Source organism: Oncorhynchus clarkii, chromosome 7, assembly GCF_045791955.1.
Source record: "Oncorhynchus clarkii lewisi isolate Uvic-CL-2024 chromosome 7, UVic_Ocla_1.0, whole genome shotgun sequence".
Classification (NCBI taxonomy): Eukaryota; Metazoa; Chordata; class Actinopteri; order Salmoniformes; family Salmonidae; genus Oncorhynchus; species Oncorhynchus clarkii.
Window position 1 is genome coordinate 60,931,241 of NC_092153.1, and position 22,654 is coordinate 60,953,894.

At 42.3% G+C, this 22,654-nt stretch overlaps 1 protein-coding gene across 1 annotated transcript in view; it reads left to right on the top strand.

Moving 5' to 3' along the window:
• Nucleotides 1-22,654, top strand: part of LOC139413586 (retinoic acid receptor gamma-A-like) — a 78,954-nt gene that overhangs the window by 7,460 nt on the left and 48,840 nt on the right. Inside the window, exon 2 of the mRNA XM_071161112.1 lies at nt 8,507-8,759. Coding sequence (XP_071017213.1) covers nt 8,591-8,759 — 169 coding nt within the window. The 5' untranslated portion in view covers nt 8,507-8,590. The remainder of the gene's footprint in view (nt 1-8,506; nt 8,760-22,654) is intronic.

Sequence of the window (22,654 nt, forward strand, 5' to 3'; positions counted from 1 at the left end):
CGTAAATGGTATTCAAATATCTCGGTAATAAAGGACATTTCTATGCATATTTATGCAAACATTTTTACAGCTAATCTCACGACACAATAGCTTTCATAAATTAAAGTTATTGTTCACAAACCTTGACCACAATGTTGGTGTTACGATACCGAGAGTAGCATGTGTTTTAGAGAACCAGCTATATTCTGATTCCTTATGATTACAAATATATGCATATCATAACTCCTATATTATGGCCTTTTATTTGCCTGGGAAAGAGAGAATCTTTAATTGAATTGTGTATTGTTCATGGGTGATTTACCCTGTGTGTGTGTGTGTGTGTGCGTGTGTGCGTGTGTGCGTGTGTGCGTGTGTGCGTGTGTGTGTGTGTGTGTGTGTGTGTGTGTGTGTGTGTGTGTGTGTGTGTGTGTGTGTGTGTGTGTGTGTGTGTGTGTGTGTGTGTGCGTGTCTGTGTGTGTGTGTGCGTGTCTGTGTGTGTGTGTGTGTGTGCGAGTTTATCTGGCTCTCTGTACGATTTGCCGTGTGTGTGAAACTTCCCAGAGTGTGTATTTTGGAGTGTGAGTTGTGACCGTACCACCTCCTGGTTGGTTTGTGTTAAATACTCGCAAGAACACCTTAATTTATGTTTCATATTTCACTAGCCAATTATCCCTGTTGAAGTCATGTTTTTCCACCCATTCTCACTCATAATACATAGTCATTTATATTTCTGGGGGAGTCCAGGTGTCACATACATTACAAAGAGTGGTAGTAGTTGTAAAAGCAGGTGTTTTGGTTCATCCAACTCCAGCCAGACTCTGCTGCTTCAGGCTGTCTGAGTCAAGTGGATCGTTTGACCCTGTGCTAACTCAGCTACAAAAGACAACACTTCTGTTCTGCATAGAGAGAAAACACACACACACACAGACACACACGCACACACACACACACACACACACACACACACACACACACACACACACACGCACACACACACACACAGACACAAACACACACACACACACACACAGAGACCTTCCACGGCAGTAGCCTGCCTAGCTCACAAACTAGAATCAGGACGCCCACTCCGACAAAGTTCATTGACCCACAGTCCCACACGGTAACATGATATCATTGACCCACAGTCCCACACAGTGACATGATATCATTGACCCACAGTCCCACACGGTGACATGATATCATTGACCCACAGTCCCACACGGTGACATGATATCATTGACCCACAGTCCCACACGGTGACATTATATCATTGACCCACAGTCCGACACGGTGACATGATATCATTGACCCACAGTCCCACACGGTGACATGATATCATTGACGTGACGTGTCAATGAGCGATAGAAAACCGATCGCGCAAATGTCACCATTACGAATTTCTTTGTGCGAGCGCCCCGTGCCGCCCTCGGCAAGATGCTGCCCATGTCACCTATACCTAAACCCACCGCTGGTAATCTGTATGACCTGGCAGTTTGGACAAATTAAATTCAAATCAGTTCTAATACCAGTAGGGGAAATGTATTAGATCGTAACCGTGTGGTTCTATAGAACATTTATGGACAAAATGTTGAATAGTTGAGCTGCATGAGTTTCTCTCTGAATGGAAGTGAATTCAACTTTGTTTAACTGTACACATGGAACAGAGGTGAAAACCTGAAGCCAGTAGGTGAAATGTCTGGCAGGCAGAGAAGTGATTTAATAAGTAATAAAGAGTGTACTTATCAAAGTGATACTAAAGTCGTCTAGCCATGGGGTTACACAGCTCAGTTTTTACTAGTTTGATTAAAGCTCTCCACATCCCACCTCAGTAATGGCCTGGTGTGTGTGTGTATGTGTGTGTGTGTGTGCGCGGGCGCGTGTGTGCATGTTTAAGTCAGTAATTAGAGGCATATTAAACCACCCCTCCATATTACTCAGCATGTTGCATTGACCACATGAAAGCTGGATACTTAAAAATCACCCAGTGAAGTGTACGCTTCGCCTCAGAAACAAGCTGTTGTGTGGGTTTAGCTCGGTTGGAAAACACTGTTTCCACAGTACAGTAGTACTTAGCCCCAGAGAGGCGGATGCAGTTGGAAACACTTCAGGATGCTTTTATTTCTGGGTCACTTTTTAAACGGGCTAATATTGACTGTTTTATTTGTAAAGAAAATTAGAAGTTGGATTTTAAACATATCCAATGGTCAATGGTTATATATACAGTGGCAGGTCGAGGCTATAACAAACCATTAAAGTCATTAAATCATTAAAGTAACATTATATTAATGCGTTTTACAGTTATAGACCCTTAGTCAAATAATGTTATAAAAAATAACAATTTTCACGGGAAAGCCAGTGAGAAGAGGCAAGACGTTTGTGTTTGTTTTGTGTGTGTTGAGGTGTGCCCCTCAGTTAAAGGCCTTGGTGGAAAAGAGATGAAGGAATGGAATGCCCCGCAACACACACACACACCATATCTGCTTTAAATTCCTCACCATTTGGAAAGAGGTGCCCCTCTGGCATGTGAGTGTGTGTGTGTGTGTGTGTGTGTGTGTGTGTGTGTGTGTGTGTGTGTGTGTGTGTGTGTGTGTGTGTGTGTGTGTGTGTGTGTGTGTGTGTGTGGTTGGTGCTTGTTAATGTGTGTGAGGGGTGGCTCAGGCAGTGGCAGGTTGAATCAGGTTGGGACTTGGGGAGATGGTGGGGGATGAGATCACTGAGACAGCCCACCTTAACTTAACCCCCTCCACACACACACAGCAGGGCCAGACAGCCCAGTCTGACCCAACCCAGCCCTGCCTCATAAAGGCAGCATTGAGACGCACAGGTACACTGTGTATCCCCTGGAGGCAGGGATAGAGATGGATGAAAAGAGAGAGAGAGAGAGAGAGAGAGAGAGAGAGAGAGAGAGAGAGAGAGAGAGAGAGAGATGAAGAAGGAGAGAAAGGATGCCCAGGATGGCGTGACTCATTAGAGCAAAAGAAACATTTCCTGGCTTGGAGTCGCATTATGCTGTGGGTTTATTGGAGGAAATAAAACTGATTCTTTATTTTGATGTCTGCTATTCCACTACCCCATCTGTCCTCCCTCCCTCTTTCTTCATCACAGTCCTCTCTTTTTCTTATTGATCCAGCTCTCAATGTGGGAGTAATTTATGAAACACTACTCACCTCCTACGAATGGAGGAAAGGCTCCAGATGCCTGAAACAAATGCTTTCTTTTTCTCTTTCCTTCTCTTTTCCATCTTCTTTCACTTTTCAGTTTTTTTGCTTCCCTGCTTTTCTTTCTTTCTTTCCTTCTTTTTCTCTTTCCTTCATTGTACTAGAGAGAAACGTGGTTCTTATTGTGTGAATTGTGTGACTAAGCCTATGGGAAGTGGTTCGACACGTCCCGTATGAACTTTATCTCTCCTCCATACTGAAGCCTCAGACTGACCCTGGTTCCCACCAAACACTTCCCCATAAGGATGCTTAGGATCCATGTATGTGTGTGTGTCTGAAGGGATGTGGTCACCACTTACCTTCATTTGGACATCAGTCTATTCACGTTCATACCATCCTATCATACTTCTGACATATAAGAGATTCTTGTCTATGGAGTCTAAATGCCTTTTTTCCCTCTCAGTAAAAACATTTGTAGGACAGAGACCACATTGGCTCTTACAGAGAATCGAAACCCCTGAAGACCCAACATTTCAATAAGAAGAATTATGGCTTGAAAAACAGAGTTCATGCTTTCGTTTGCGTGTGCATGCATGTGTGTGATTGCTGAATAATGAGTTACGGGGTTGGTTATTCAGAACAGAACACAACAAGACAAAAGCAAACAAAAGAAGAAAACCATAACATCCCGTAAACCGCCGGGTCAGAGCTAGGCCTAATGACAGACCTGATGGAACAAAGAGAACAATGAGAACCAGATTAAAACCCTGGCAGATGAGCGATGTAGAAAGGGAGGGGGTGTAGTGCGTGGACTGATTGGTAATGGCTGAGAGAGGGAGGTTTAGAGATGGAGGAAGAGGTGGTTGGAGAAGGGGGGCATAGAAACAGGAAGAAGAGATGGAAGAGAGAGAAGATATCTTTGACAGCTGTGGTAATGATAGATGGGTCCGGGTATGGATAGGGGGTGTAGAGTATCCACTGGTTAGATTTAGTGGATTGAATGTATTGGGTTGAAGGGTAAGAATACCTGCATGGTGTAGGTGGCTGTGAGCTGACTAAGTAAAACTCAGGGCTCTACGTATTATGTACTAGGCATTGGTATGATATGATATATGAACTAGTGTGTGTGTGTGTGTGTGTGTGTGAGTGTGTGTGTGTGTGTGTGTGTGTGTGTGTGTGTGTGTGTGTGTGTGTGTGTGTGTGTGTGTGTGTGTGTGTGTGTGTGTGTGTGTGTGTGTGTGTGTGTGTGTGCGCGTGTCTGTGTGCTTTTTTTTTCTTTTTTACCTTATCAGGAAAACAATAACTTTTTGGTAAAATCAGGACTTTTTTCATGTCCTGAATTTGTTCAAATGCAATTTTAAGCTTAAGGGTTAGGTTTAGGGTTTTGAGGTTAAGGTTAAGGTTACGGTTAAGGTTAAGGTTAAGGTTAAGGCTAAGGTTAAGGCTAAGGTTAAGGTTAAGGTTAAGGTTAAGGTTAGGGGTAGGTTTTAGGGAAAATAGTATTTCAAATGGTCAAACATATTTACTCTGCAAAAAGTCCAGAAATTTCACAAATATAAAGCTGTGTGTCTGTGTGTGACTGTGTGTGTGCATGTGTGTGTATCCTTCCTGTAACGTGGCTGGGTTGGCCAGCCAGCCTGGCCCCACATGTGGAACAGTTTACTGGAATGGAACTTTAAATTAGCGGTGGTCTGAGGCAGCCCGCTGCAGTAGGCTGTAATTAACTAGCTCTGTGAACGAGGGAGAGAGGCTGAGAGAAAGACAGACAGAGAGGGGGAGGGAAGAAGAGAAGGATTAGGAGTATGTGTTTGTGGTCATGTGTGCGTTTTCTGTGTTTGTTGTGTTATGGTCTTTTTGTGTATGAGTGTGTGCGCTTGCTTGCACGGTATGCCATGCTACTGCCCCTGCGGTGCCCCCCAGTGTGTGGAACAGGTCACTGCAGAGCGAGTGTACGTGAGTGTGTGTTTTCCACTGTACACGTTAATACATGGAATTTTTTTTCCCTGGTTTGAGAGGGTACTGTAAGTTCCTCACCCTTCCCTCTCTTTCTCTCTCATCCCTCTTTCTCCCTCTCCTTCTCACCCCCCCTCTCCCTCTCTCTCTCCCTCTCCAGCTCCTCCTCTATCGTTCTCTCCCTCTTTCTCTCTCCCTCCATCTCTCCTATCTCTGATTCATAAGTTGCATCAGGCCCCAAAAAACATTATTTGGCTCCTGTGTGTTTACCACAGCTCCACCAGAGAGAATGTGACCCCACTTATCACATCACTCTGTGGGGGGTGGGACAGAACAAGAGAGAGAGAGAGAGAGAGAGAGAGAGAGAGAGAGAGAGAGAGAGAGAGAGAGAGAGAGAGAGAGAGAGAGAGAGAGAGAGAGAGAGAGAGAGAGAGAGAGAGAGAGAGAGAGAGAGAGAGAGAGAGAGAGAGAGAGAGAGAGAGAGAGAGAGGGGGGGGGGGGGCAGAGAGAGAGATAGGGAGAGGGAGAGAGGTCGGGAGAGGGAATGATAGATTGATGAAATTATTTAGAAGAGGCAAGACAGCACATGTTTAAGGCCCTGCATCTTTGTCAATCAAAACCAACAGTTTTTTCCTGACCACATGACCTCAACATGGAAATATCCAGACTTTACAGAATCACGTGCCTTGGAGTCTCATGAAGATTGGCCTTAGAAGAGGGGGGAAAGCATGCATGTTGTAATGCGTTAAGTGTGCCCATGTGTTGAGCACAGTTCCCTGGGCAGAGGGGCCATAGTTTCAGGCTGGCAGAGAGAACACAGAGACTCTTCATGGTGAAGTGGGCTGATTTATGGCATTGCACTATTTTGCACTTTCAAAAAAATACAGAAATTAGACTTCTCTCTTCTCTGTCTCATCCTCTCAGACCTAGTTTGTACTTGTTTTCCCTGGAACTGCCTCTTTTTGTATTCATTCTATGGCCACCACTGTCTTCATCATAACCTTACCAATCTATATTCTTTCCCCTTTTTCCTTCATTCCTCCTCTTTTTCTTCTCCTTTAACTTTCAAAACATCTTTTGTGTCAGTTAGTTTCTCCATGAACGATGCCATCCCTCTATGTTTGTAACATACTTTTCATTTGATCATATTTGCATTGATGCATTTCGATTGTGACACTCCATGCAGTATACAAACGTGTACTACCGGTCAAAGTTTTAATACACCTACTCATTCAAGGGTTTTTCTTTATTTTTACTATTTTATACTTTGTAGAATAATAGTGAAGACATCAAAACTAGGAAATAACACATATGGAATCATGTAGTAACCAAAAATGTGTTAAAAAAATATATATATATTATGTCTGAGATTCTTTAAAGTAGCCACCCTTTGCCTTGATGACAGCTTTGCACACTCTTGGCATTCTCTCAACCAGCTTCACTTGGAATGCTTTTCCAACAGTCTTGAAGGAGTTCCCACATATGCTGAGCACTAGTTGGCTGCTTTTCCTTCACTCTGCGGTCTGACTCATCCCAAACCATCTCAATTGAGGTCAGGGGATTGTGGGATTGTGGAGGCTAGGTCATCTGATGCAGCACTCCATCACTCTTCGTCTTGGTCAAATAGCCATTACACAGCCTAGAGGTGTGTTTGGTCATTGTCCTGTTGAAAAACAAATTATAGTCCCACTAAGCCCAAACCAGATGGGATAGCGTATCGCTGCAGAATGCTGTGGAAGCCATGCTGGTTAAATGTGCCTTGAATTCTGAATAAATCACAGACAGTGTCACCAGCAAAGCACCCCCACACCATCACACCTCCTCCTCCATGATTTGCAGTGGGAAATACACATGCGGACATCATCCATTCACCCCGTCACGTGTCACAAAAACACAGCGGTTGGAACTAAAAATCTCAAATTTGGACTCCAGACCAAAGGACAGATTTCCACTGGTCTAATGTCCATTGCTCATGTTTCTTGGCCCAAGCAAGTCGCTTCTTATTATTGGTGTCATTTAGTAGTGGTTTATTTGCAGCAATTCGACCATGAAGGCCTTATTCACACAGTCTCCTCTGAACAGTTGATGTTGAGATGTGTCTGTTACTTGAACTCTGTGAAGCATTTATTTGTTGTGCAATTTCTGAGGTTGGTAACTCTAATTAACTTATCCTCTGCAGCAGAGGTAACTTTGGGTCTTCCATTCCTGTGGCGGTCCTCTTGAGAGCCAGTTTCATCATAGCGCTTGATGGTTTTTGCAAATGCACTTGAAGAAACTTTTACAGTTCTTGAAATTTTGACTGACCTTCATGTCTTAAAGTAATGATGGACTGTCGTTTCTCTTTGCTTATTTGAGCTGTTATTAAGATAATATGGACTTGGTCTTTTACTAAATAGGGCCATCTTCTGTATACCATCCCTACAACACAACTGATTGGCTCAAATACATTAAGAAGGAAAGCAATTCCACAAATTAACTTTTAACAATGCACACCTGTTAATTTAAATGCATTCCAGGTGACTACCTCATGAAGCTAGTTGAGAAAATGCCAAGAGTGTTTAAAGCTGTCATCAAGGCAAAGGGTGGCTATTTGAAGAATCTCTAATATCAAATATATTTTGTTTTGTTGAACACTTTTTTGGTTACTAAATTATTCCATATGTGTTATTTCATAGTTTTGATGTCTCCACTATTATTCTACAATGTAGAGAATACAAATAAAGAAAAACCCTTGAATGAGTAGGTGATCTAAAACTTTTGACCGGTATTTGTACGTTTAAAATGTTTGTAATTTAGCAGACACTCCTTTCCAGAGTGATTTACAGCAGCAATTAGGGTTAGGTGCCTTGCTCAAGGGCACATCGACAGATCTTTCACCTAGTCGACTTGGGGATTCAATTTAGGTTACTGGCCCTTTCGGTTACTGGCCCAACGCTCTTTACCGCTCGGCTACCTGTTGCCCCTTAAGATCTTCAATTGGGCCAGTTTGCTACAGCAGGAAAATAATCCTGCAGCAACAGGAAATGTAAATTATTATGTGGATTATAATTAATGGGAATTTTTTTGAAGGGGTTGATATTTTTTCTTTAGGGCAAATCAAGTCTGAAATTGCAAAGTGGCAATAAAAAACTTTAGAAGTCTTTTAATAGCTCAAATAAACTACAAGTTTGCATTTCCTGCAGTGCAGGAAAATTCCCAGCAACAAAATAGTGATCAAATTAAGATCCTACGTCTGTGGGTGGCTGTGTAGACTACTTAAAACTGTGTGCGATTAACAGACAGGCATTGGAACTAACCTCCTATTCTCATCTCTCCCTCCAGAGACCCTGGACCTGAGGTAGCGTTGCACAGGCTTGGTGTCTCGTCTGTGGGTCCCACCTCATCTCATCACCCCTCCTTATCCCTTTCCTCTCCAGGCCCCCAGGACCAGCTCCAGTAAGACTGCCTAAGAGTGACAAGGGACCGGAACTATCCTGGACCTAAATTATCCTCTCAAGGCCATGGCAACCAACAGGGAACGGCAGGTGAGTCACATGACTGGCTTTTCACCTGCTGTTTACCCCTTCGCCTTCAACTCCATGAGGAGCCACTCACCTTTCGACCTTCTGGCCAATAGCAGCCTCTTTGGACGTTTTGGGGCAGACCTTCCGAAAGAAATGGCTGCATTGTGTAAGTACTGTTACTCATGTTTCATTTTCAATTCTACTTTTCATCTCTCCATCTTCAAGACATAATGTATACACACACCACATTAACATACTCAAAAATACACCCTTTTGTGATATGTTACTCAGTTACAACTCTTAATCTTGGGTTGGGATGGTTTTAGGAGTGTACCATAGGCATTAAAAAGTGTAAAAAGCAAATTCCCCTCCCTTCACTTTTCTTTGTGAAAGAAATATAGAAGAGGGATGCCAAAAGAAAGATACAAAAACGGACATAGACAGAGAATTCTTTGTTGGGGTTCAGCATGTGGCATTACTCTGTGATCATTACCCTACCCTAAAGAAAGAGAAGAACAAGTAGAGAGAGAAAAACAGTAAAGCCAGAGAGAAAGAGTGGGAGTGTAACTATAAATGTAGAAAAGTGGCCCTTCCAGGAAAGCAGGGTTCCATGTGGTAAAGCAGGCGGGTGGCGGGGTGCGGGCGGGCGGTGGGTTGGCAGGGTACAGGCCAGGGGCCAGCCTGGCCTCTCTCTGGTCTGGAGTACCAGAAGGCAGAACAACGGCCCCTTTATAACATGGCACTGCACACAGAGGTGAATCAAATTAAAACATGAGAGAGAGTCTGACACACACACATCCAGCAGTCCCAATATACAGTCATTTCCTTGCCCCTGTTTTGTCCAGCAGACATTTAGAGACATAGAGCTGTGTGAGTATTAGCAGTAGAAATATGTCACTGCCTGCTCTGTTATAAGTGCCCTGGCTCTGACTCTAACCACATGAAACACATAGGCATCAATACTGCAGGATTGAGGCTTGGAGAGGAACTCAGATCAATGACAGATGGATGCTGAGGCACTGCTGGAGAGAACAAAGAAAAATGTAACACTACTACAATGTTTTACTGGACAAAGTTAAGGACTACGTTTTAGAGTAAGTTGCAATGGTCCCTTTAACTCAAATGGTTTGAGAAAACCAAATGCCTTGAACTGTTTAAAGCTGAGTTTAAAGCTGAGTTTAAATCTTAAAAGTTTGGGTATTCTGTCCTGATTAACATTTGAGTTAGTTCACCACGCATCACTGTTGACAGTACTTAAATACCAACTAGTAGAACTTGAAACTATTGAGTTAAGTTAATTACATTTCATAATTGTACCCAGTATTTCTTGGTGAGGTTGGAGGGTCAGGAAAACTACCTAACTATACAATATAACGATTGAATAGTACTACATTAATGCTTACAATGATCAGGCCATTGAGCATAAACATACATCCAAAAGGATATATCCATTTCATACCAAGATGTTTTCCCGCCAACTTTGTCATACCGCCAACTTTTTTCCATCTTTTCTTTATATCTGAAAGTTTCGGTATCAAAGCCAAAACCTTTATTTCCACCAAACAACCTAGTAATCATTTTATTGATTCATCAAAGCGTTTGATTTAGTTGATCCTTTTATCTTACTAGGAAATCTTAAAAACATTGGTTTCACTAACAGAAGGGCGGCAGGTAGCCTAGTGGTTAGAGCGTTGGACTAGTAACCAAAAGGTTGCAAGATCAAATCCGCGAGCTGACAAGGTAAAAATCTGTCGTTCTGCCCCCCGTTCTGCCCCTGAACAAGGCTGTCATTGAAAATAAGAATTTGTTCTTAACTGACTTGCCTAGTTAAAAATCACAACCTGGAACTCAGTAGAGGTGTACCTCAAGGCTCAGTATTGGCCCACCTTCTTTTCTGATATAAGCAACTATCCAAGATAATTTTAACACTTTACAAAAATTGTTTCTACCAAATAATTTGGTATTACATCCAACAAAGTCATATATCATACTGTTTGGTACACGGCAAAGAAAAAACTTCACAGCTGACTATTTCAAAATTCATGCAGGTGTTTGAAAGTGTTGATTGTTTGAAATATCTGGGTTTGAAGATACATTCTGAATTATCTTTTGGAAAGCATATTGATTATATTAGAAAAACAATTAACTATAAGCTTTGATTACTATGCAGATGATGTAAGATTTTTTTTACTGTATCCATTGTAAAGACCTTAATAACCCAACTGCTGTGATCCTATCCTAGACTACAGTGACATAATCTATCAAAACACAACAAAGACCTTCCTTATGAAGTATATGTAATTTATAACAATCTTTCACATTCATTCTTGGATGCCATTATAAGACACACAATTGCATAATGTCTGAAACAGTAAATTGGCTGTCACTCCCAAACAGAAGACAACTGCATTGGTACCAAATGATTTAATGTATCAACTTAAATTTCCCTGTAGCTTATATACTGGTATTAAGGAACACCTAACTTTACAAGACTCACACTACTCCTTTCGACAACAGCAGCCATTACAAATTCTAAGGGTAGCAACAAGCTCTCCCAGCCTCCTATCAGAATTAGAAGTTCATCCATGTTTCTCAAACGTCAAATTTCTAAGTTGTTCCATATGTGTTTGGTTACTTCTATGTATAGTTTCAAGGTTAAGTTTACGCATTTACGCTGAATTCTTAAGGTTAGGTATTAACTCTGAATGGTTAAGTTTACGCATTTACTCTGAATTCTTAAGGTTAGGTATTAATTCTGAATGGTTAAGTTTACGCATTTACTCTGAATTCTTAAGGTTAGGTATTAATTCTGAATGATTAAGGTTAGGCATTTACTCTGAATTCTTAAGGTTAGGTATTAACTCTGAATGGTTAAGTTTACGCATTTACTCTGAATTCTTAAGGTTAGGTATTAACTCTGAATGGTTAAGTTTACGCATTTACTCTGAATTCTTAAGGTTAGGTATTAAGTCTGAATGGTTAAGGTTAGGCGTTTACTCTGAATTCTTAAGGTTAGGTATTAACTCTGAATGGTTAAGGTTAGGCATTTACTCTGAATTCTTAAGGTTAGGTATTAACTCTGAATGGTTAAGGTTAGGCATTTACTCTGAATTCTTAAGGTTAGGTATTAACTCTGAATGGTTAAGGTTAGGCGTTTACTCTGAATTCTTAAGGTTAGGTATTAACTCTGAATGGTTAAGGTTAGGCTTTTACTCTGAATTCTTAAGGTTAGCTGCTATATTATTCTATTTACTAAGTGTTTGTTGTGATTTTTTTTCTTTATTTGGACACTTGAAAATGAGAATTTAATAGATTTGATTGAGACAGCACCGTTTTGATTGGGACAGCACCGTTTTGATTGAGACAGCACCGTTTTGATTGGGACAGCACCGTTTTGATTGGGACAGCACCGTTTTGATTGGGACAGCACCGTTTTGATTGGGACAGCACCATTTTGTTTGGGACAGCACCGTTTTGATTGGGACAGCACCATCGCGCTGCTTTGAGACAGGCGTGGGGACTCGTCTTGATGAATCAATAAATATCATTTCATTTGGATATTGGTTAGGCTACAATTAGGCTGGGAAAACATTAGCTAAATTGAGGTTATGAAAAAAGATTGCAGTCAGAGTGCAGTATAACTGTAATACACTAATATAACTGTAGTTAGAGTTCAGTATAACCACAGTATGCTGCACTCTAACCATGCTTCTACACATGCATTGCTTGCTGTTTGGGGTTTTAGGCTGGGTTTCTGTACAGCACTTTGTGACACCAGCTGATGTAAGAAGGGCTTTATAAATACATTTGATTGAAATACTGCATACAAATAACACAGTTTGTTTCAATGCAGTAATTTTTCAGTGTAACTGCAGTTACAGTGCAGTACACTGCAATTATTCTGCAATTACTGCATCCAAAATACCACAGTCAACTTTTTTTGTGATTTTGTTTCACAGAATCTCTGTCTGTATAGGCTATTTGGTTACTTGGTTTCTGGCTGGGCCAATAAGTGGAGGTGATATAGCTCATATACTGTATTAATTTGCTCATCAATCACTGATCAGAAACATTTAGCACACAATAATGTAGCCTAAAGGCAACTCCAAAAGCCAGCGGAGGTTGTGAAATATGAATGAGAATCACATACTTTTGAAAACAGGATTGCTATTATTTTCTATCTGTATCATGATGAAGGTAAGAGCCTACACCTGCTCCCTAAACATAGATTAAACGTTAATTTAAAAAAAGCATGGGCTTGGGCTCTAAGTATCAGATTTGACATGACAGCGGTTCCACACATTCCCGGTGACACAATATGTGTGTGTGAAAAATGATTTGTGATTTATTCTGTTAAATTCCATTATATTCTTACTATAAAATATACAGTTGAAGTCGGAAGTTTACATACACCTTAGCCAAATACATTTAAACTCAGTTTTTCACAATTCCTGACATTTAATCCTACTAACAATTCCCTGTCTTAGGTCAGTTAGGATCACAACTTTATTTTAAGAATGTGAAATATCAGAATAATTTAATAATTAAAATTAGATTTATTTCAGCTTTTACTTTCCCAGTGGGTCAGCAGTTTACATACACTCAATTAGTATTTGGTAGCATTGCCTTTAAATTGTTTAACTTGGGTTAAACATTTCGGGTAGCCTTCCACAAGCTTCCCACAATAAGTTGGGTGAATTTTGGCCCATTCCTCCTGACAGAGCTGGTGTAACAGAGTCAGGTTTGTAGGCCTCCTTGCTCGCATACGCTTTTTCAGTTCTGCCCACAAATCTTCTATGTGATTGAGGTCAGGGCTTTGTGATGGCCACTCCAATACATTGACTGTGTTGTCCTTAAGCCATTTTGCCACAATTCTGGAAGTATGCTTGGGGTCATTGTCCATTTGGAAGACCCATTTGCGACCAAGTTTTAACTTCCTGACTGATGTCTTGAGATGTTGCTTCAATATATCCACATAATTTCCCTGCCTCATGATGCCATCTATTTTGTAGATGGCATCATGAGATTGGGATGGTGTTCTTCGGCTTGCAAGTGTCCCCCTTTTCCCTCCAAACATAATGATGGTCATTATGGCCAAACAGTTATTTTTTTTGTTTCATCAGACCAGAGGACATTTCTCCAAAAAGTACGATCTTTCAAACCATAGTCTGGCTTTTTTTATGGCGGTTTTGGAGGAGTGGCTTCTTCCTTGCTGAGCGGCCTTTCAGGTTATGTCGATATAGGACTCGTTTAACTGTGAATATAGATACTTCTGTACCTGTTTCCTTCAGAATCTTCACAAGGTCCTTTGCTGTTGTTCTGGGATTGATTTGCACTTTTCGCACCAAAGTACATTCATCTCAGAACAGACAGAACGCAGCTCCTTCCTGAGCAGTATAACGGCTGCGTGATCCCATGGTGTTTATACTTGTGTACTATTGTTTGTACAGATGAACGTGGTACCTTCAGGCGTTTTTCTGAGGTCTTGGCTGATTTATTTTGATTGTCCCATGATGTCAAGCAAAGAGGCACTGAGTTTGAAGGTAGGCCTTGAAATACATCCACAGGTACTCCAATTGACTCAAATGATGTCAATTAGTCTATCAGAAACTTCTAAAGCAATGACATCATTTTCTGGAATTTTCCAAGCTGTTTAAAGGCACAGTCAACTTAGTGTATGTAAACTTCTGACCCACTGGGATTGTGATACAGTGAATTGTAAGTGAAATAATCTGTCAGTAAACAATTGTTGTAAAAATGTATTGTGTCATGCACACAGTAGATGTCTTATTCGATTTGCCAAAACTATAGTTTGTTAACAAGAAATTTGTGGAGTGGTTAAAATTGCGTTATATTGTTTCTTAGGACCTGCCTTCATTTTTGATGTAAATTCTCAATGGATTTATTAAAATTGACACCCACCCACATTTGCAAACCACAACTACAACTGTCCCCAGCATGCCGGCATGCTCATGGGAGGTATAAAATGTGTATGCAGGTAAGAATGTGGCAAAAATGGGCCTGTTTGTAAGGGGGTCATCTAAATATTGCCCTTTTTTTTACAGGCTAAATATCATCAATCCTTTGTGACAGCAGTAATACAGTAGCCAACCCTCCACTTCAGTGTAGTGGTGATAAAACTGTAAAACAAAAAATTCCCACTCTGCTCTCCCTGTCCTCCATGTCCAATCTTGTCTGTTCTCCTTGCCAGGCTTTTGCATGTCAATCACCCCTCCCTCCCTCCCTCCCTCCCTCCCTCCCTCCCTCCCTCCCTCCCTCCCTCCCTCCCTCCCTCCCTCCCTCCCTCCCTCCCTCCCTCCCTCCCTCCCTCCCTCCCTCCCTATACTCAGTTAATCCTCTAGGGATTTGAGGAAGAGGTAGAGCGCAGTAGAGAAGACTCCCCACTAATCCCTGTGGCTAAGCCAGGGCCGGGGTGGAATCTGACAACACATCCTGTCTGGAGAACGCACACTCACACACACAGACACTAATAGACGTGCACACACACACACATGCATGCAAGCACCCACTGACAGATGCACACACTGATAGACGAGCACAGTAACAGATGCACACACACACAGACACTGAATGACAGGGGTACGCACACACACACACACACACGTATAGACAGACAAGTTGGTGCAGTCTCCCATATCTGCTATGCTGGTATCATGTTAAGAAATACCTGTTGAGCACAGTGTCATTCAGAGAGATAGCTCTCAGCATATAGTGTATGTGTGCTTTTGTGTGTACGTTTGTGTGTGCTTTTGTGTGAGCTACCAGGGAGATGATCAACTAATCTGGTCACAGTGGCTGTTATCTGTTGATCTCTGCCATTATCTGGAGTCTTCAGTCCAAACGGTAGGGAGTCTATTAGCACAATTTAATACCTGATAACATCTCGGCCCTACCCCTCACAGAGAGAAAGAGAGAGCGGGGGGGGGGGGGGGGGGGGGGATAGGGAAAGGCAGAGAAGAGATAGGGAGACAGAGAGAGAGCGAGAGAGGTGCAGAGAAATGGAGAAAGAATGAAATAGAGGAGGAGGGAATGATAGAGAGCGATAAAAATACAGTCCACTCAGTCGCCATAAGAGACAATGAACCTAGCTGTGGTCACACTCCACTGCTCCAGAGCCCTGGGCTGGTGTCATGTGTACACAGCTCTAGAGTCAAGAGGAGGTCCTGGCTGCTTATTTTTTTCAGTAAGGGTTATATTGGTAAAATAATTTTTGAACTTATAGCCCTAGAAAAATACAAAGACTTTAGTCAGATATTTTAATGTGGTCTCAGGGCAATTTTTATTATTCTGTATGAAAATCTGTGACACTCCATTTAGTATGATATTAAGATCACTTCTTGTGACTCCCCATCCCGGATCCGGGAGCGTAATCATCGCCTGACACTAATTTGCATAACGCAACGGACATAAATATCCCTAGAAAATATTCCTATTCATGAAAATCACAAATGATTAATCACCCTGTCATCTCAGATTTTCTAAATATGCTTTACAGCCAAAGCTAGGCAAGCATTTGTGTAAATTCATCGATAGCCTAGCATAGCATTATGCCTTGCTAACAGCAGGCAACCTTGTCACAAATCAGAAAAACAATCAAATTAAATAATTTACATTTGATGAACTTCGGATGTTTTCACTCACGAGACTCCCAGGTAGATAGCCAAGTTCATTTTTTCCCAAAATATTATTTTTGTAGGTGAAATATTTCCGTTTGTTCCTCACGTTTGGCTGAGAAATCGACCGGAAATTGCAGTCACGAAAACGGCGAAAAATATTCAAAATTAGCTCCATAATATCGACAGAAACATGGCAAACGTTGTTTAGAATCAATCCTCATAGGTGTTTTTCTAATATCTATTCGATAATATATCCGTCGGGACAATTCGTTTTTCAGTAGGACCGATTGGAGTAATGGCTCTGTATTTTAAGCGAGAATCTCTCTCGGAGCCACCATGTAACCACTTACGCAATGTGACCACCTACGGCTATTCTTCAACAGAAATGCGTAAAACTACGTCACAATGTTGTAGACACCTTGGGGAATACGTAGAAAGCGTAAGCTAGCTGATGGCACATTCACAGCTGAATAGGGAGTCATTGGAACACAGCGCTTTCAAAACCTGGGGCACTTCCGGATTGGATTTTTCTCAGGCTTTCGCCTGCAACATCAGTTCTGTTATACTCACAGACAATATCTTTACAGTTTTGGAAACGTTAGAGTGTTTTCTATCCAAAGGTGTCAATTATATGCATATTCTAGCATCTTGTCCTGACAAAATATTCCGTTTAAAACGGGAACGTTTTTTTCCCAAAAATGAAAATACTACCCCTAGAGTCGCAACAGGATTTATTAAGATCAAGATTAAGATAACTTTACAAGGTCAGTAACAACGAAAAATGTAATAACACCTGTAGGCTAAATGTAATAACTTTTTTATTTGTAGTAACTTTTCATTGATATATGTAATAAACCTGGTAAATGTAATAACTTGCCGGTAAACGTATTAAATGTTGAACGGTAAAGGTAATACGTTTTTCCACTAAATGTAATTAACCAGTGGTTATTACAGTAACCTGTGAATAACAACGCTTTTTATGAATAATGTAATAGCTTCAACCAATTATGTAAAAACATACCAAAATCAATGTTTTTATGTACCCCTTCGCTCAATTAGATGCACATACCACCACCAATTAGGGCTACAACTCAAACAAACGCATGCACATCATACAGGAATACTTATGCATAGACACTCACAAGCTCACATTGAAATGTACACACACACACACAAATGCATACACACACACACACACACACACACACACACACACACACACACACACACACACACACACACACACACACACACACACACACACACACACACACACACACACACACTCAGAGTATTGTACAGCTAACCTTGTGTCCACACACACACACATATACACACACACACACACCAGGCAGGTCACCTGGAATACAAGTCAGTATTCGACATCCATCCATGTCTGAGGATGTCAGGAGATGACATGGATACCAGCCACTAGGAGCAACAGTGAATGCTGTTACCTTCAAGTGGGTTTCAGTTTTGTTATGGTGTTGTGGACAGGGATGGTGGATGGGGGTAAGCATCTGCCTCTGATTGCAAGGTCGAATCCAGCGATAGAAAGTTGTTTTTGAGATTTTTGTTTTAAGCCTATCCCAAAACTTAACCCTTACCTTAACCATTTGGAGTTAATGCCTAACCTTAAGATTTCGGAGTTAACTTCTCTAGGGTAGCATTTGGAATTTTGGATGAAAAGCATGCCCAAATGAAACTGCCTTCTACTCAAGCCCAGAAGATAGGATATGCATATAATTAGTAGATTTGGATGAAAAACACTCTAAAGTTTCCAAAACTGTTACAATAATGTCTGTGAGTATAACAGAACTGATTTGGCAGGCGAAAACCTGAGAAAAATCCATTCACGAAGTAGAATTTATTTTTTGTAGTTTTCTATTCAATGCCATTACAGTATCCATTGACTTAGGACTCAAATTGCAGTTCCTATGCCTTCCACTAGATGTCAACAGTCTTTAGAAATGGTTTCAGGCTTGAATTCTGAAAAATGAGGGAGTAAGAGCAGTCTGAATGAGTGGACCCTGCCGTTTCACAGAGCTTTTTCATGTGCGGGACCGAGAAAGTGCCTCACTTGTTTACCTTTTATATTGACAACGTTATTGTCCGGTTGAAATATTATTGATTATTTAGGCTAAAAACAACCCCAGGATTGAATATAAACATTGTTTGACATGTTTCAATGAACTTTACGGATACAATTTAGATTTTTTTGTCTGCCTGTTGTGACTGCGTTTGAAGAAAACGCGGGAACAAAACAGAGGTTTTCGGATATAAAGAGAGACTTTATCGAACAAAAGGAACATTTATTGAATAAATGAATGTCTTCTTTGTGCAAACATATGAAGATCATCAAAGGTAAGTGATTCATTTTATCTCTATTTCTGACTTTGTCTGCTGGGCTATGTTCTCAAATAATTGTAAGGTATGCTTTCGCCGTAAAGCATTTTTGAAATCTGACACCGTGGTTGGATTCACAAGAAGTTCATCTTTAAACTTATGTAAAATTGTAGTATAAGTTCTGAATTTTTATAGTGAGTATTTCTGTATTTGAATTTGGCGCTCTCCAATCTCACTGGATGTTGGCTAGGTGGGACGCTAGCGTCCCACATACCCTAGAGCGGTTAATGCTTAACCCCAACCTTAAACTTAACCCTGACCTTAACTTTCAGAGTTAATGCTGAAACTTAACCTTAAACACTTCGAAATTTGACTAAAAAATCTGACATTTGAGAAACATAGACGAACATCTAATTCTGACGTGAGACTGTGAGAGCTAGTTGCATACACACACACACATTGATAGACCAGTGTGAAAGCGACAACATAGATGAATGAATATAGCACACATGGGAAATTAGAGCTTCTGATGTGATCAAAGGAAAAGGTAAAAGAGAGAGTGAATATTATTGTTTCTAGTTGAGGTTAGTAACAAGTAAAGTGTCCTTGCTTCACATCAGTTCAAAGATTGACAAGTGACTGAAGTGACCGGCTGGGAGCTGTGGGGGAGAGCTGACAGATCAGCTCAATCTGACCACACAACTGGAAGATGTCAATTCTGGAAACAGGAGACAAAGGGCTGTGAGACATTGGTTTGACTCTGGACACATGAAAGGCTGGATGTATACAAAGGGTACGGGGAAACAGAAGATGAACAGCAAAGGGGTTAATCAGCTTGGAGATGGGAAATGGGCCGATAAACCGGGGGGAGGGGCAGATCCCGGGTGGATAGCCATACCTTCTGCCTGAGACTATACCGGGGGAGCCGGGGTCCGATGGTGATCAGCTTGTCGTCGATACCTGGAAGTGGTCTTGAGGAGGGCCGACCGGGCTCTCCTCCAGGTACAACAACAGCAGCGGACAAGCATCTGGGAAGAAGGACGTGGACCTCTTCCTCCTGCTCGGGGAAGAGCAGGGGCTGACACATCAGGGAACACTCAAACAGAGATAGACCCGTGGCAGAGCAGGGAAGGGTGTTGCGGGCGTACTCGACCAGCACCAGCTGCTGGTTCTAGGTGGTGGGGTTGGTGGAGACCAGGCAGCACAGAGTAGTCTCAAGATCCTGGTTGGCTCGCTTTGACTGGCCATTGGACTGGGGGTGGAACCCAGACGACAGGCTGGCCGACGACCCAATGAGGGCGCAGAATGGCTTCCAGAACCGGGACGAGAACTGAGGCCCCCGGTCGGAGACCATGTCCACGGGCAGTCCATGGACCCAGAAGATGTGCTGCAACATGAGCTGGGCCGTCTCCTTGGCCGAGGGTAGTTTGGGGAAAGGAATGAAGTGAGCGGCCTTGGAAAACCGGTCAACCACAATCAGGATGGCAGTGTTGCCCTCAGTGGTTACAGAAGACCAGCCGGAGCTTGCCGAGGAGTCTTTTTCTGAGTACAGACTGTGGAGGAGACAAACGCGCCAACATCCAGAACCATCGTAGGCCACCAAAAGCGTTGTTGCACAAAGGCCAGGGTTCGACGGGAGCCTGGGTGGCAGGCAAGCCTGGAGGAATGGGCCCACTCCAGGACCGCAGAGCGGACAGCATCGGGCACAAACATCCGATTATCGGGGCCCCCCTCAGGGTTCGACTGGGACCGCTGCGCCTCCCGGACCTGTTTACCCTAGTTGAGTGCCGTCACCAGGTGGGAACAGTGCATCCGGCTTGACATTCTCGGATCCCGGCCGGTATGAGAGGGAGAAGTTAAACCGTGTGAACAGCAGGGCCCATCTGGCTTGCCTTGAGTTGAGGCGCTTGGCGGTGCGGAGATACTCTAGGTTCTTGCAGTCAGTCCACATGATGAATGGGTGTTCCACCCCCTCCAGCCATTGCCTCCATTCCTCTAACGCCAACTTAACCTCGAGAAGCTCACGATTCCCCACATCGTAGTTATTTTCTGTGGCGTTGAGGTGGTGGGAGAAGAAGGCACAGGGATGTAGCTTGAGGTCCAGGGCAGAGCGCTGGGACAGGACCGCCCCCACTCCAACATCAGAAGCATCAGCCTAACCCACGAACTGATGAGAAGGGACCAGATGAACCAAGATGGGAGCTGTGGTGAAGCAATGTTTGAGGTCCCAGAATGCCCAGTCAGCAGCTGGAGATCACATGAACCTTAGGCGAGGTGGGTGCAAACAGGGGGGATGTCAGGGTGCTGTATCCCCGGATAAAGCGGCGATAGAAGTTGGTGAACCACAGGAAGTGTTGCAGCTGCATCCTGGAAGCAGGCTGGGTCCAATCCATCATCGCTCTCACCTTCCCGGGATGCATTTGCACATTCCCTGCAGCAATGATGAAACCCAGAAAAGGGATGGTGGAATGATGGACCTCGCACTTCTCTGCTTTTACGAACAGCTGGTTCTCCAGGAGGCATTGGAGAACCTGTCGGGCATGGAGCACATGTTCTTGGGTGGAATGGGAGAAGATGAGGATGTCATCTAGGTAGACAAACCAACATGTCGCAGAAAACATCATTGACCAGAGCCTAGAACACAGCAGGGGCGTTGGTAAGGCCAAACGGTATAACCAGATACTCGTAGTGAACACTGGCTGTGTTGAAGGCGGTCTTCCACTCGTCCTCTTCCCATATCCGCACCAGGCGATAGGCGTTCGGTAGATCCAGCTTTAGTCAGCCACCAATTGTGCAAGTTCTCCCACTTAAAAAGATGAGAGAGGCCTGTCATTTTCATCATAGGTACACTTCAAATATGACAGACAAAATGAGAAGAAAAAAATCCACTTATTTTCCACCATAATTTACAAATAAATTCATAAAAAATCCTACAATGTGACTTTCTGGATTTTTTTTCTTCTCATTTTGTCTGTCATAGTTGAAGTGTACCTATGATGAAAATTACAGGCCTCTCTCATCTTTTTAAGTGAGAGAACTTGCACAATTGGTGACTGACTAAATACTTTTTTGACCCGCTGTACATACATGAAGGGCACATTTTGGCATTTGCTATATGATTGATGAGAAACTCCATATTGCAAATGTATGGTCCCTTACTAGACGTCCGAGAATTTTACACATTTGCACGGCGGGCCGTGATCCGGGGCCAAATCTTCCGGGAAGTCATCGAACGGAGTCTCTCTGACATTTGGTTTCCATTGTATAACATTTTCAATTTTTTCTGCTGTCCCGGTAAATTCCACCAGATGGGGAACGGAATCTTATTGCAAATGTACAAAACATCACCAATCACGACATGGCCATTTCTCCTAAACGGAAAAGACTTCAAAGACGAAACTTGGTGAGCATAGGTTTGGCATAATGGGCAGTTGGCCCCGAAAAAGATGGCATCGAGGCCTCAACACTTTTTGAGTTAATCTTAGATCTACCCCTCCCGGATCCGGGAGAATTGTCATCAACTGACACTAATTAGCATAACGCTAAAAATACAAAAAATATTACTAGAAAATATTCATATTCATGAAATCACAAGTGAAATATAGTGAATCACAGCTTAGCATTTTGTTAATCACCCTGTCATCTCAGATTTAGAAATGATGCTTTACAGCCAAAGCAAGACAAGCATTTGTGTAAGTTTATCGATAGCCTAGAATAGCGTTATGTCCAGCTAGCAGTAGGCAACTTGGTCACGAAAATCAGAAAAGCAATCAAATTAAATAGTTTACCTTTGATGAGCTATGGATGTTTTCACTCACGAGACTCCCAGTTAGACAGCAAATGTTCATTTTGTCCCATAAAGATTATTTTTATAGCTGAAATACCTCCTTTTGTTCTTCACGTTTGGTTGAGAAATCCACCGGAAACTGCGGTCACGACAATGCCGAAAAATATTCTAAATTAGATCCATAATATCGACAGAAACATGGCAAACGTTTTTTATAATCAATCCACAATTGGCTTTTCAGTAGGAGCGAGAGGAAAAATGACTACCTCTGTCTTTTACGCAAGAATCACT